A 15,784-nucleotide genomic window follows, 5' to 3' on the forward strand; every position below is an offset into this window, starting at 1 on the left:
ACATTTTTTTGTTTTCAATGTTCTATGGGCAAAGAAAGATTTCCCACCACAATATGTCTGTTATTGATTTTTTTTTTTTACTCTCATGATTTATATGTATGCTCTTAGAAAGGCATTAATCTTTCAGTACAGTTGATGTTGGCTTCGTTAAGCATTTGTATTTGCGTTCCATATCCCTTTTATTAGGTGTTCCTATTGTGGTCTTCCAACATTCACCTGTGTAGCGTCTCCATATCAAATGCCCAGCCCTTCCCACAATACTCAGGGAATGCAGTGTGTTACATCATCTCGAGCGCTTTATCAGATCCTGGAACAGTGGAGGGTAGAGGACTCTCAAAGGGTGTTTTGTCTTTCAGGGCTTAGAACTCTCTGAACTCCCGGCTTACCCCGTCCAGACACGGGTATTTGTTTACAGCGGCCCAAATTTGGGGCTTTTTTTATCAAAAGCTTCGAGAGGCTTTGGGAAGAGGAAGTGCTATAGAGCCGGGCTTCTTATCAGCAGAAAGATATAAAAGCAAATCCGTTGGGTAATCCAGCCGTCTTCTTTCAGTTATTAGTTAAATAAACAGCAAATAAGTCATTTCTCCAGCAATGGTGAGAGTTATCAGTGATTGTTCATCATAAATGGGGGTTTAATCTAAGGCAATGTCAAAAGTTATTCCAAGATAACCAAACCAATGAAAAACACATTTCATTAGCAGAATCGGCACCACCAGTGATGATCATTTATTACAGATCCATCACTCCCTGTTCATAGCATTTGTTATATGTAAATTCATTTTGGCTGTTTTCTATTTTATTTACCTGGTTCCTTTCTCCTTCATTTTACTTCATTTCTCTTTTAAGCTATATTTGTTTTCAGTTTGTCTATTTCAAGTATTGTATTGGCAATATATTGTAAATAAGTCATGCAAAAAAAGCTTTTTGGACTCTGACTCTAATAACATCATCCTCACCATTACAATAACAATAATTACTGCATAGTTGTTCTTGGAGTCAATTTGGAGTTATTTGTGATAATGCAATGAAACATGCCAGATTGTGTGACAATTTTTTGGCCAGAAATTTTGAACATATGCTAAGAGAACCAAAAAATATTAATAACTGATTATGTTGTTGTTAATGTATGCTTTTTCCTGCTAGCTTTTTGTTTGTCTGTACACTTTTTTGCATAGTAAAAAAAAAAAGAAGAAAAAAATTCTCACCAATTAATTTTGTCAGATAAAAAACTTACCTGTTTCCTTTCACCTATGCTTCCCTTCATTTCTTTTTTTAAGCTATATTAATTTTCTGTTTTATCTATTTCAAGTAGTATTGGCAATATTTTACATAATAAGTCATGCAAATAAAGCTTTTATGACTCTAATAACATCATCACAAAGAAAAAACGAATCACCTCATAATTAAGGGAGAAATGTAATAGAAATAATAATAATAGCATATATAGCACGGTAAAAAGAGATTTTTTTAAATCCACTCCCACCGCCCTTCAATATAACTAACATAAATCTTTAAATGGAATTGAAATAACTGTCTGTTCTATTTGAAGAACGAATCCTGCTCTGACGTAGTAGTGTTATTATAGGGCAAAATTAATTAGTGAAACCTGAATTAAAAGAAAATATCTACATGAAAAAAGTTAGTCAATTTTTAATTTTTGATGTCCAAATCCACATTCTGTGCGAAGCTCTGGAAATGAATGGGTGCTGTAGAAGCCCCGCCCCATCCGGTTGCTCTATCCAATGAAAACGCACGATGCACCATGACGTGACGTCACGCACACTGGCGTCGTGTCGGGATTGGAATGTAACAGAGTAACAATCGGAACAACTGAGCAATAGGTGTTTGGACTCGCGGATCAAGGAACTCAGTTGATTTTATTCGCTAAGGAAACATCCTGTGAAACTCGCTCAGTTTTTTTTTGCTAAACGGGAAACGTCGCTTTCCAGAGCCGGTGTCCCGATGAAGAGGAAATCCACTTCTTGCGTGTGTGAAGGTCCACGGAGAGCGCAGGAATAAGAGAAATGCAGGGATTCGTGAGGTTACGGTGATCTGCCCCGTGTGTGTTATTGTTTCTGAGGTGAATGCATGGAGTTACGCTTTAGTTTAGCCTGGACGTGTGGTTTGGAAACGCAAAGCATCGGAGATAAACCTCGGTCGTTGTATTATTATTTACGACTTTGCATGTTTTCCAACGGGACCCCCTGCTCTCCAAAGACCCCATGAGTCAGTGCCGCCGCAACTCTCCGGTGCGACGCGTTTCGTTGCGTTTTTATTAATCCGCCGGGGGAAAACTAAATCAGCGAGTATTTATACCTGATTGTGTGTTTATGATTATCAAAACCGGTGCGTTTGCTGTAGGTGTTGGCTGCACTATGAAATGTCGCTAGTTCTAGACAGACGAGGGAGATCGAGGAGCCCGGTGTAAAATCGTCCACATGCGCTGGATCAATCGCTTGCTGTTTGCTGATCGGAATCTGAAGAGTTGTAAATCCTCGCAGGTTGGAAGATGGCGGAGCGGTACTACAGCTGGAGGAGGTGGTGCGGCTGCTTCTGCTGAGATACAAACTTGAGATTTATTTGCAAACACCGCGATCTGGACACATGCAGGCCAAAAAACGATATCTGGTCTCGCTCTTGACTGGCGCCTTTCTAGTTTTGCTCTTTTACTTCGGAGGAGGGGCGGTCCCGGGTCCGGCGGCCACGGGGTCCAGAAGCCGACATGGATATAATCGTCCCGATCAACCGTGGCCGCACTTTTCCGATCCCTTACAACACTTCATCCCGTGGGACCATTCGGACACGGAGGAATACAACGTGCATATATCGCCCAGGCAGAAGAGAGACGTTAACTCGAGCGTTTACAAGGGCAAACGGTGCCGCATGCAATCATGCTTCGACTTCACTCTGTGTCAAAGGAACGGATTCAAAGTCTATGTGTATCCGCAGCAGAAGGGCGAGAAGATCTCGGAAAGTTACCAGAACATTTTATCCACCATCGAGGGCTCTAGATTTTACACTTCTGACCCTGGTCAAGCGTGTTTGTTCGTCCTGAGCTTGGACACTCTTGACCGAGACCAATTATCGCCACAGTACGTGCACAATCTCAAAACCAAGGTGCAGAGCTTGCCTCTTTGGAACAATGGTAGAAATCACCTCATATTTAATTTGTATTCGGGCACATGGCCCGACTACACAGAAGACTTGGGCTTTGACATTGGTCAGGCCATGTTGGCCAAAGCAAGCATCAGTATGGAGAATTTCAGACCTAACTTTGACATATCCATCCCGTTATTCTCCAAGGATCACCCAAGGACCGGAGGGGACAGGGGGTACTTGAAATACAACACCATTCCACCTTTTAGAAAGTATATGTTGGTATTTAAGGGGAAACGCTATTTGACCGGCATCGGCTCGGACACGAGGAATGCCTTACATCATGTTCATAACGCCGAGGATGTAGTTCTTCTCACCACCTGCAAACATGGCAAAGACTGGCAGAAACACAAGGACGCGCGATGTGACCAGGACAACGCCGAGTATGACAAGTAAGTCCTCAAATTTATGTTTTTCTCATGTGGTCGCGATATTTCAGAAATTAACCTGTCAATCGTAACTATACAATAGTTGTTTTTTACCACCTTGAACTTAGAAGTTACATTTTAAAGTGACAAAAATTAGCTTGTTAACCTTCTTCAATTTCTCCTGGTTAGTTAGGTTTCAGTAGTTTACCTAAGTTTTAATTTTTATTTGAAAATGTATGAGGTCAGTAACATTGACTGGATGAATATACGAATTGTCTATTAATCCAATTAATTTTATTGTTCTCCGTTCTTATAACGTAATAGCTTACCTATGAAAATGTCGACATTTTCTACCCAATGTCTGTTTTGGTTGTCGTCACTGTTCTAACGGTTTTAACGGTTCAAACCTTTACTGCGCGCGAAAGTAGGCTATCTGCCGCTTTACAAACCGCATGAATATTTAATTGGGTAAACACCTGTGCATTTTATGATTGGTTGTCTGTTGCTAAGCTACTCTCTATGACATTGTAGTACCAACCCAGACTGCGGTGTAAACGACGTTTTTAAATACCAAATGTGAAACCTTGATTAAAGGGATAGTTCACCCAAAAATAAAAGTTGTCATCACCCTCAAGTTGTTCCGAACCTTATGAGTTTCTTTCATTTGTTGAACACAAAAGGAAGATATTTTTAAAGAATGTTGGTAACTTGCAGCGATTGACTTCCATAGTATTTTTTTCCTATTAATGGCTATCAACTGTTTGATTACCAACACAACATTCTTCTAAATATCATCTTTAGTGTTCAACAGAAGAAACAAACTGATAAAGGTTTGGAACAATGTAAAGGGTAGTAAATTGATAACAATCAATCAATCAATACATTTTCTAAAGAGTAAATGATAACAATTTTCATTTTTGGGTGATGTATCCTTACATAAGTGGCCTTAACCTGAGGTTTTAAAGGAAAGCACACAAAGTCAAAAGCCTGTGATATTTTGGGAAACTGGTTACCGTGGTAAAGTTTTGAATGGGAAAGTTGCCTTTACATTGCAAACTGGGTCACAATTTACTTTATTGTTTGCAATGTCTGCTCTATAATTACATAAATACTAAGTATGTACTTGTTTCATAATTACACTTTCTTGCCATTGTAATTATAACTTAGAATACCAGTTGGACACAGCTGGGCCACTTAAAAGATGTTTTGTAAAGCATCATGCTGTCCAATTTACCCAGCAATGTGCCATTTTTACACAGGCCGTTTCAGTCACAGTGAGTTGTGTCATCTTGAATATTTTTGAAGCAGTGCTTCATGTGCCATGGAAACCAGCAGACCTGTGTTTTTACACTGGATTGCGACACTTTTATTGCTTTATAGAAAGCCATTTGACATGACAAACACATTTCCAGATACAGTAGTGAGCTGTTTTTAATATCCCAACTCTATTGCACTCATTGTAAAACACCTCCACCATGGGAATTTTACCCAAGTCTCAGATATTATAGCAAGTTAGCAATCCAATCTGGATATGTTTGGACATGTCTCATATGCTCGAAATATAACACTCTCTCAGCAGAGAGAACGGACATACGACCTTGCATAATTAGAAAGCTGACCCAGTGTAAATAAACCGTAATTGGAATCCTTTTTTTGTCCTGAAATGTTTACACGCTCACAATTAGATCGGTCACACTGGCTGCGATTTCTGATTAAACAGATAGAAGTTAATCAATAATCCACTTTTAACTGTTGCCAATCTCTAAAATGGGTGGATTGCATAGTCAAGCACATTGAATCACAATCCGTTAGAATTCACCGATACATTGTGCGGGTAATTACCTGGTGCATATCACTTCAAAACTGCCTGAGTGCTCATTAATGGGATTTCAGACTCAGTCAGCGCTCTATATCCCACTCACTCTTGGTTAGTCATGGCTCTAATGCTGGTCGGTGTGCAGATATTTTTGGCACCATGTTTCTCCCTCCCATGATGCTGCCGAGGTGCTTCTCAGCAGGATGTGGTGCTGTTAATTGGTGTGTGTGTGTGTGTGCGTGTGTGTTTGTGGGGCAGAACAGCTGTTTGGAACATGAGCGAGCTGAGCCATGCAAAAATGACCCAGCTTGACGGGTATGCAATTTTTTTTTTATTTGGTTTATAGTTGGTGTTTGCAATTTGACGATGTTTCTTTGGCAGTCTCAAAAATCCTTGTTATAGAGTGTATATGCATTGATCACACTCCCTCAGTCGGACTGAGTGGCAGACGAGCTGCTGAGTGACTGGATTTAATAGAGAGAACGAACGATTAGCAGTTTAAACTAAAGTTTGTACTTGATAAAGTGTTCCTTACAACTTACCAAAGATCCAGTGATCCGTGGATATTGACATGCAGCCAGGAATCGTGTTTCCTGACATTTATATGTGCCTGATTTCGATACGGGAAATGCATAAAGCAAAATTGCCTGTGAACACTTCATATAAATGCAATATAGGTAGATTTGAGTGATCACTTATATAAATGTTATACATATATATCATCATATCGTCCAGCCCTAAAACATGTATAGTTTTTTTTTGTTAGTGTTTATTTAAAAACATCCAATTATGCAGAATATGCGATGGTAAATATTTAATTGATGAGTTGTCAATACAATATTTAACAATACAATATATATGGCGTGATTTTTCCACTAAATTCAGCATATTCACAATGAAAACTGCAAATCCACCTTTCGCCGCCAGTTGTTTCTGTGATTCATATGCTTCTCTGTTCTGTAGCTTTCGGCAGTCTGTAAAAAATATACCTCAGATTTCTTGTCAAATCTAGTTGTACAGTCAATCGCAAACCTCTTTCCTGTTTTGCATTTTGTGTTTTTCACGGCATTCACGCTGAAACCCAATGCTGCCACTCAGTTTTTTTGCCACACCACAGGTGAAACCGCAGTCTCGACAATGACGTCATGAGCATAAGCTATATTATTCAGCTTCTCTTTTAAGTACCCAGAAGTATTTTTTTGACGGCATGATTTTCCAGCTTTTAAAATGACTTGCATCTGAATGGCTTCAGGCACCGCTGGTCCATGCCAGACTTGTCTTTGAGACTTGGCCCAGCGATTGAAATTCCTCCATGCCACGGTTTGGAATTTACCAAGCTGGAATAACTCCGCAGTGCCAAGCGTTATTAAACAATAGATTCATTCAGTACTGTGTCACAAAAGCACAGCGCTGGTCACTTCCCCAGCTGGACGAGTGGAGGAAATCCAATCTGTCTCGGTGTGATTTGTGGAAGTTGTCACATTGATCTGATCCAGATGAAGGAAATGATTTCAAATCCCTTTGCTGCAAACGATATTCAGTCTGCTATTAGACTCAGTCATAGTCTAAAACTTTCTTTTTTTCATCCTAATCTTGTTTCCTTGAAAATGAGTTCCTGTATAGATATAGAAGGGTAATATTTGCAATGTCAACATTTGGTCCCTTACAGTATCTGTGTGTGTTTTTTTTTCTCATTTAATACCCAACCAGATTTTTCAGACTTCATTAACTGTGTCCCTTAGCTTCTCCTCACCAGGGCATTCAAGGACACCGCAAGGACCTAATTTAATATTTCATCTCTTATTCCTGCTCATAGCCTTTTTAATCATTCCAAGAACTCAAAAGTAAACAAACCAGTTTCCCCACCTGTAGTTGATGGTTGGCTTTCTGCTGAATGTCAGCGTTACATTGGTAAATAGGATGAAGTTGCATTAGTTAGAGATGCACAAATATAAAAATATTGGCTGATACCGATAATTCTTTATATTTGAAAACCGATATATTGACCGATAAATCTAAATCCAAAGTTTTATATAGTTCGTTTTATATAGTATAGAGCCCGATTCCAAAAACAAAAGTCTCATCATTCATTTTCATGTCCCGAGCACACAATTATAATGATGTTCTCATTATAATTTTATGTAGCCTAAATGACAGTCATGCACATTGATTAATCACTCCTTTTTAAAGTGATTTCAATCATATTTCAAGCAATTCAAAACCATCATGGTGAACCGTGCGCATCGGAAGTGTGAAGGAAATTATCCACTATTTATCGGCTTTAATATATCGGCCAAATTTTCTCATCAGGCCGATCACGTTAAAAATAAACGTACATCGGCCGATATCGATATGGTGGCTGATATATTGTGCATCTCTAGCATACTGTAAGTGTTTGTTTTCATGGAAGGGCTGTAGTTTAAAATGAGGCATTTCTGTCTGCGCTATCCCACTGTTTTTGTTATTTGTGTCTCTTGTCTTGCCACATTAATAATAAATCATGAATTTTTCATGATCTCACCTCAGTCAGATAAAGTAGTGGCCCGAGCTTGTGTGACAAATGCTAATGTGAGGTAATTAGCCTGAATAGAGTTCTGCTTAATTACTGTTAGTTGATTATATATTTTTTCTGTGCATAATGTGCTTGGGCGAAGACAGGCTTTATCTGATCGCAGCATTGGATAAATTGCATGTTAAAGCGAGGAGGTAATTTGTGTGTTTAGTTTGAAGCGTTTCCTTCCTTCACAGATGAGCTTTGAAGGTTTCTGCTGTAATTTAATGGTTTTTAATCATTTAAAACTCAGTGAAATATTGGAGAGGTTGAGGCGTAGATCTTATCCCAGCAGGTGTTCTATGTGTATTTGTGTGTGTGGGTTTTGTCCACTTGTCTGGGATCCACGTCCCCCGACTCACTGACCCACTGTCAGTGGGATTAACACAGGAACATTCCCTCCGGCCACAGTAAAAGACCACCAGGCGGATTCGGAAACGTCCGTTGCAGTCTAAACTGGCGCAAGTCAATTATTACTAACTAGCCTAAGTGCAACTGCAACCAGCTCTTGGAGAGAAAAAAGTAGCATGCTCTGAAGTTAAGTTTTGAATGTTAAAATCTAGTCCAAGCCGTAGCGGTAGAAGAACTGGCAGTAATTGAGAAAAACAGAACAAAATAAAATAATTGTTTCATCCAAAGCCTGTCAATGAGCTCTTGAAGAGTATGAATTAACAAGTGGGATTTAGAATCGGAAAAGCGTCTTTCATTCTTACTCCATGCGGCGCCAGGAAAACATGTTCACTGAAAGGAATTTGCAAAACAGGCCATTGATTGGTTCATCGTTGAGTGGGATTTCTAACAGTCTATGTCTTTTTAAGGGACAGTATTACATGTATCTGAAGTGTTCATAAACCCTTCCGGACTGATTCCGTAAGAGAATTTGATGATTTCTCCCAACATTAATATACACTACCGTTCAAAAGTTTTGGGTCGTTAAGGTTTTCTAAAATTTTCTATGTAAAAAATAAATAAATATATAAGTAAAATGTATGGAAAGCTTGTTTCCACTTAAAAGATAATTGCGACTTCTCACAATAGCGAGTTAAGACCAATTCTAAGAAAGAAATTGACTTTTTTCCTCCAAAAGGTGACTTTATATTACACAATTGTGAGGAAAAAAATGTCAGAATTGTGAGATGAAAATGTCACGATTACCTTTTTTATTTTGTATTCTGTGGCGGAAACAAGCTTCCATAAAAATGTGATTTATTCCTGTGATCAAAGCTGAATTTTCAGCATCATTACTCCCGTCTTCAGTGTCACATGATCCTTCAGAAATCACTATAATACGATGATTTGATGCTCAAGAAAATTATTTGCTGTCACTTTAATGCATCCTTGCTGAATAAAAATATTAAATTCTTCAACTTTTTAACGGTAGTGTACAAAAAAGGAATAGGGCTGGTCCGAATACCATTTTTTGAGCTTCGAAGCTTCGGTATTAATGAACATCGAATATTCGAAGCTTCGGCGAGAGGGGGCTGAACATATTCTTTTCACTAATAAAGGCAGGAATCTCTGTGTTGGTCTGTCTTTGCATTTTGATTATTTCGAGAACCGTTCATCCAACCGACTTCACAAGGGAGTGCAGTGTTGCATTTGGTGCAATATAGATGGACACGCGAGACGCGACACATTCGGAATTAATAAACTTTTAGTCAGCTACAGAACAGCGCGAGCGGGAAGCAGCGCACCTCACGCGGGCAGGGTTTATATGCTCCGAGAACGGACACTCCACTATGATATTTAACGCACACACACAGGTCTGTTAAATTAAGCAATACTTTTAAGGTAGTCTAATATTTTTCTGACTAACAAATTACTGACACAGTAAAGGGTAGATTTAAATAAAGAAAAATGAAATTTAAATAAAGAAAAAAATAAATTTAAATAAGGAAAAACGAAATTTAAATAAAGAAAAAAATAAATTTAAATAAAGAAAAACGAAACTTAAATAAAGAAAAACGAAACTTAAATAAAGAAAAACGAAATTTAAATAAACAAAAATGAAACTTAAATAAAGAAAAAACGAAATTTAAATAAAGAAAAATGAAACTTAAATAAAGAAAAAACAAAATTTAAATAAAGAAAAACGAAATTAAGTTAAATTAAAAACGAGATTAATTTAGATTGATAATAACGGGTAAAAGGCTAATACATTTTGTTTCTATTATTCTATTTTCCACAATGTCAAAGCAACGCAGCTTAACCCAAAACACAAGCTCAGGCATGCACTTCGGTCCATACAAACTCCGCTGTTCTGCGCTCTAGCCAGAGAACACTCCCGTTGCAGTTAGGCGTCGGTTCTATTTCTAGCATGCACGCATTTTCCGCGTGGCTCGAGCCGCGCCTGAGACGCGTGTTTCACACAGGCAGTGTGCAAACTCCAACCTGTTAACATGGGAGCTGAAATAAAAACGTACATGCCACACAGCTGAGACGCTCACGCCATGCAGCCAGTGTGTCGCCGGCCTTATTCAAGCGCGAGTGAGAACCGTTTCGCGGGGGATCCCAGGTGTGCAAAAAAAAAAATAATAATTCGAATGTCAAATTTTCAAATCGAATACCAACCCACCGAACGAATATTCGAATATTCTGGTCCAGCCCTAAAAAGGAATAGCCAGTGGTTTCACGCACATACACGAGTATTCATTTCAGTCTTGAGTTGTTTATCAGCTGAAATCGTGACGTCGGTGCCGTTGGGCTCTTAGGATACCGGTCTCCCCCCTGACCATTAGCCACGAGTGTTAGCATGGCGTTTACTCCGGCGCTCAGGGGAGACGGTCTTCCACTGCCGTCTGTAGATCATCTCACAGCGTCACACAGCAGTTTGCATGTTAATTTAGTGCTAAAATAATCAATCCACTCTTCCTCAATGCCAGACCTGTCAGATCCAGCTTCGCACTCATTCTGGGATGCATGAAAACATTCTGCAACATTCGGAAGTGCAGGTGATATTTAGTGTTAAAATGCTGTACGGCCATAGCAATGTTTTTTTATATTAAATTCTTTTTAGCAGTTCAAGTCGCAGATGATTTAAAAAAATTACGTTTTTTGCTTTAAATTCCAGCTGCTCGATTCTGGATAAATTGAGAATCAGGATTTGTTTTTGTTTTAAATCGAGATCACGGTTCTATAAACTTGTTTCGGCACCGAATAAAACATTTAAAAACATAATTGCAACTTTTCATCTCACAATTGCGAGTTTGCGTCGTGCAATTCTGACTTTATTTCTCAGAATTGCGATATATACATGATGTACCCATGGCACAATGCATAATTGAATATTCAAAGGATTAAATACATTTTAGCTGAAGCATGACTTGTTGTCTGACTGAATAACTTTTAAAGAGATCAGGATTGGCTCATCAGAAAGCAATGTTTTTACAACTTCAGGGTAATTCGCAAGACTTGTTGCATTTTATTAGTCGTATCATGGACTCCACCAAGTGTTGAAACAAAGCTCTCTCAGTTCGGACCGCAAGGAGCAAAAACAAACATTTCATCTCTGTTCAGAGCAATCCTATTGCTTTTTTGTGTGTGTCATACATGCAAGTGTACTGGGACTGTATAGGACAGTGGGGGGCTGCTATAGAAAGAGCGTTTTGTTTAAGTGCGAGCTGATCTAATGGCTCTCGCCCAAGCCGTTTTATGGTTTGGTTTGACTAGCTCTCCAGTGAAACGGCTCTCTTGCCCCCGGTCGCTGAGGGGATCCTTTGTGTAAAAGTTTGCTCAGGTTCTTTCGCAGCCTGTGCCTTGTTGACACCGAGGCCCTTTCTCATCCCCCACAGGAACCCATTCCTCTGCCAAAAGCTCTGGAACAACTTCCCTCCCCCTTCAGACTTCCCATGTTATTCCCCATTACAACTGGGATTCACAATAGTGTGAAACGAGCCTGATTTCTGCCATGGCTTTTGAATCCAACAAAAGGCCACACAAAGACGCTGGCGATTCTTGATTGTGGTTTCCATGATACTTTATGGTTCTTGATTGTGGTTTCCATGATACTTTATGGTTCAGTGCTTGAGCCGTGTGGAGATTCACAAAAATGTAAATACTTTCATTATTTACTCACCCAGTAACCTGTCGGACACTCGGTAACATTTCAATACAATAGAAGCCTATAAGGTTGTTTTGGACCCCATTGACTTCTATTGTATGGTCAAAAACATTCTTCAAAATATCATCTAGTAAGTAAGTCATGAAAAATTAAAATACTTAATTTGATTTACTCACCCTCATGTCGTTCCAAACCTGTATGGCTCATTTTCTTCTGCTAAACACTAAAAAAACAAACAACTTTGTTCCCCCCCTAATACAACAAAAGCCAATGAGGTTGTTTTGGACCCCATTCACTTCCATTGTATCATATAGATTCTAAAAGAAAGTAAGTCAGTGGTGAAAATCCAGCTTTTAATGTTGTTTATGTGTCTATGAGGTGTTTTTAATATGCTTTAAGACAAATCATGTGTAAATTCATAAGTCGACAGCATTGCTGAGTATTTTCTCCTTAAAACTGCAGTGAACCAAAGACAGTCTCAAAAACACGCTTTGAAATCGCTGGTGTTTCTGACGTCACAAACTACCTTGTAACCAATCAGATCAACGTGTGATCGTCAACGAGTGGATGTCTGAGCTGCGTGAGTGAGTGAGTGGAGGCGGGGCTCATTTGAATATTCATAGAACCACGCATACTAAATGAGGCAAGGGTGTCGAGTTACATTCAAGATATTTTAAGGCATGAAGAATTTATTTTTCAAAGAAAAAAACTTTTAAATGTGTCATTTTGGTGATCAAAAATGAGTTTTAAGGGATATAGTTTGACTACAGGGACAGATGTGCTGTTACTTTACTAAGTGATCCTAGTAATAGATGATAAAATGGTCAAATCTTATATTTTGATGGATTGGCCCAATTCTCTTTGGCCTTGAGCCAGTAATCAACAATCACACATAACACCCTAGCATAGTGGTGACAAGCTTTGGTTTACACCTTTACTGATGCAGTTTGCAGTTTTCCCTGCACAGGAAGTAATACCTTAATTATTACTTACTCCAAGGTCTCAGATAACACGCGTATGAATGTTTGCAGAGAGTGTGGAGTAAAGTTTCGCTTTGACTTCCCTATTCTGATGCTTCATCTAGTCTTCTAAAACATAAAAGGAACTTGAAGTGAAAATCTTTTTTCACATAGATGTCATTTAAGGACCTGGGTTTTTGGTGTCAGTGGTTGTAACATTTAATTCTAAACATTTTTCATGTTCTGTAAATAATATGTCAATGATTGCAAAGTAGCAGAGAAAGCTTTTCAAATGATTCAGAGCATGGTTCAACACTCTTTTTTTATTTATTTAAGATGTCTAAATGGATTGTTTACTTGTTCTAGGACAGTCATGATAATGACATTTTGGCTACTGATTAATTGTCCTAAAAATAATTGATGCAATTATCCATATTCTTCGTCTCTTTTAGCGCAAGTCTAACACGAACACTTTAAGAGGCAATTTCACTTGAAATCTTAAAAAAGAGGCCTCTAATGTTCTATAGGGCTATATGGGTAGAATGACATGAATAATATTACATATTTTTTAAATATTTGTATCTCTTTGATCGACTTTAATCTTTGTTCACTTTTCAGTTGTTGTTTTTTAATCTAGCTTATACTAACTGTAATTTTCAGCCGTATGAAATCAGAATTCCGAAATTCCGTTTTTTTCCGTTTTCATTTTTCTGTATTCCGTTTTTAGTACATTAGAAAAAAAAAAATATATATATATATATATATAAATATATATATTTTTTAACAATAATAGGGCCCTAAAAAATGCTTTATAAATGTGTGGCTATCAAATGTTGGCATAAAACATTAACTATTTATTTCATTTAAAAATAATGTAATCAAATCAAACATTAAGGGAGTTACATTCTACTGTACAATAGTAATATTTCTGTCACAAAATCCTCAAGGTAAACCGAACTTTTATTTTGGCGGGTTGTGGGAACGTAATGTAAATTGAGACAATGGTATTCATGTTCAAATTTAATTTAAGTGCAAAATGTCATTTTGGAATTAAAAAATTACAATAATCACAGTTATCTCAAGGCCTAACTTGTCTGAAATCTGAATTAATTTGTTCCAAAACATACAGCTTCATTCACATAAGAATTCCTAGCCAAAACGGATGATATATTAGGCATCACATAAAGCCAGCTGAATTATGATCCATAAATTATGTATGATTTGGTCATGCTGACCTTGACTGTCTTGTATAAAAAGAGGATTAATTTCCACAGTCCAGATTAATGTTCCTCTGTGATTATTTTTCACTACAGGTAAGAGGGCAAGGTCAATAATGGATATAATAATTGATTTAGCGCCTCAGCATGAACTAAAAGCGAATGCTAACATAACTTGCTAATCATAACTATCATTACATGTTATGAGCTGGTGTTTGTGTTTGTTCAGTGCAGCACAGATCTCCTCAGGGGCGGAGGGACCAAAAAGGGCACTAAATAAAAAAAATTATTACTTCTTGATTTTTGTTTTGTTTTTATTCTTTCTTTCCTTGGCATTCTAAGAAAATATGTTGACACAATTATTAGAATACATAACACATCAAATGAAAATAGGGAAATTATGATAATATTAAATATTATTTACTTTACCAAACAAAACAGTGAGAATCAAGAAGGTAATTATGGAAAATTAATATTTAGTTTTGTTGATGTTGTAAATGTAATGTATGTATTATATGTATGAAAGACAGTGTTAGCTATCATGAATCGGTAACACTTTACAATAAGTTAACATTATGAACTGCACTTCTACAGCATGTATTAATCTTAGTTAATTTCAGGATTAACTAGAACATTAAAATCAAAAGTTGTATTTGTTATCATTAGTTAATGCACTGACTGTGACATAACATGAATAAACAATTAACAGTTGTGGTATTAACTAAGATATAGCCTACAGTAACAAATGTGTTGCTCGTGGTTAGTTCATACATGAGTAATGAACAAATGAACCATATTGTAAAGTGTTACTATGAAATCAAAGATATAAGTTCCTCACAATTTAGAGTTGGACATGGACTTAAGATTAATTAAACTAACTGTTAGATGTATTTCCCCTTGCACTTTTATTCCTTGGATAAAAACGAATGAGATTGTCACTCAGAATGCGCCTGAAATGGAGTTATACTTTTATTGTAGTTAAGAATAACTCGCATCCTGCAGAAACTTTTAGAGTAGCATGGTGATGGTAGGATAAATGTAATTTTCCGTATTAGCTTAAACGTTTCCTGCTGCTCGTTTGAAGAGACTCGCGCGAACTGCTGCGTACCAGAACCGTTAAACGCGTATGAGGCGCTGCAAACGAAACTCCGCCTACCACTTCTCTCTCCGCCAAATTTTTTTTAATATAATATTTGTTTGTATTATTGTTAGTAGGGGTGGCACGATCCGCTTTTTTTGCCTCCGATACGTGGGACTCAGTTTTGCCCGATACCGATCCGATCCAATACTAAAATAATTAAAAAAACAGTGCCGAATGACCTAATAAACTGTATCTGTATGCCTCACTGTGGGGAAGAGACTGGGATTATTCTTTTGTTAAAGGCATTAAAGCTTGACTTAAACATTATTTTCCTCACTTTGTAAAACAATACAGACAAGATATATACTATATAATTAAAATACATTTATTTTAAAATTAAGCGCAACTTTTTAATGAAGCAGCAACATATGATACATAGATTGGACAGAACAACTAAGGCTATCAATAAACTGCCATTGCGCAAAAGTATTGTAATATGAAAGGCTCCAATTCAGAGCGGCACGAAACCTTATGCGCTTCCCGAGCGAAGAACGATGCGCTCGAAGCAACATGGAG

At 37.7% G+C, this 15,784-nt stretch overlaps 1 protein-coding gene across 1 annotated transcript in view; it reads left to right on the plus strand.

Moving 5' to 3' along the window:
* Window positions 1-1,772: 1,772 nt before the first annotated feature.
* Window positions 1,773-15,784, plus strand: part of LOC143702200 (exostosin-1b) — a 123,362-nt gene continuing 109,350 nt past the window's right edge. Inside the window, exon 1 of the mRNA XM_077195729.1 lies at window positions 1,773-3,548. Within this exon, the coding sequence (XP_077051844.1) occupies window positions 2,605-3,548 (944 nt within the window). The 5' untranslated portion in view covers window positions 1,773-2,604. The remainder of the gene's footprint in view (window positions 3,549-15,784) is intronic.

Source organism: Siphateles boraxobius, unplaced genomic scaffold (genome assembly GCF_051911475.1).
Source record: "Siphateles boraxobius isolate OS27281-9 unplaced genomic scaffold, OSU_SipBor_1 35, whole genome shotgun sequence".
Classification (NCBI taxonomy): Eukaryota; Metazoa; Chordata; class Actinopteri; order Cypriniformes; family Leuciscidae; genus Siphateles; species Siphateles boraxobius.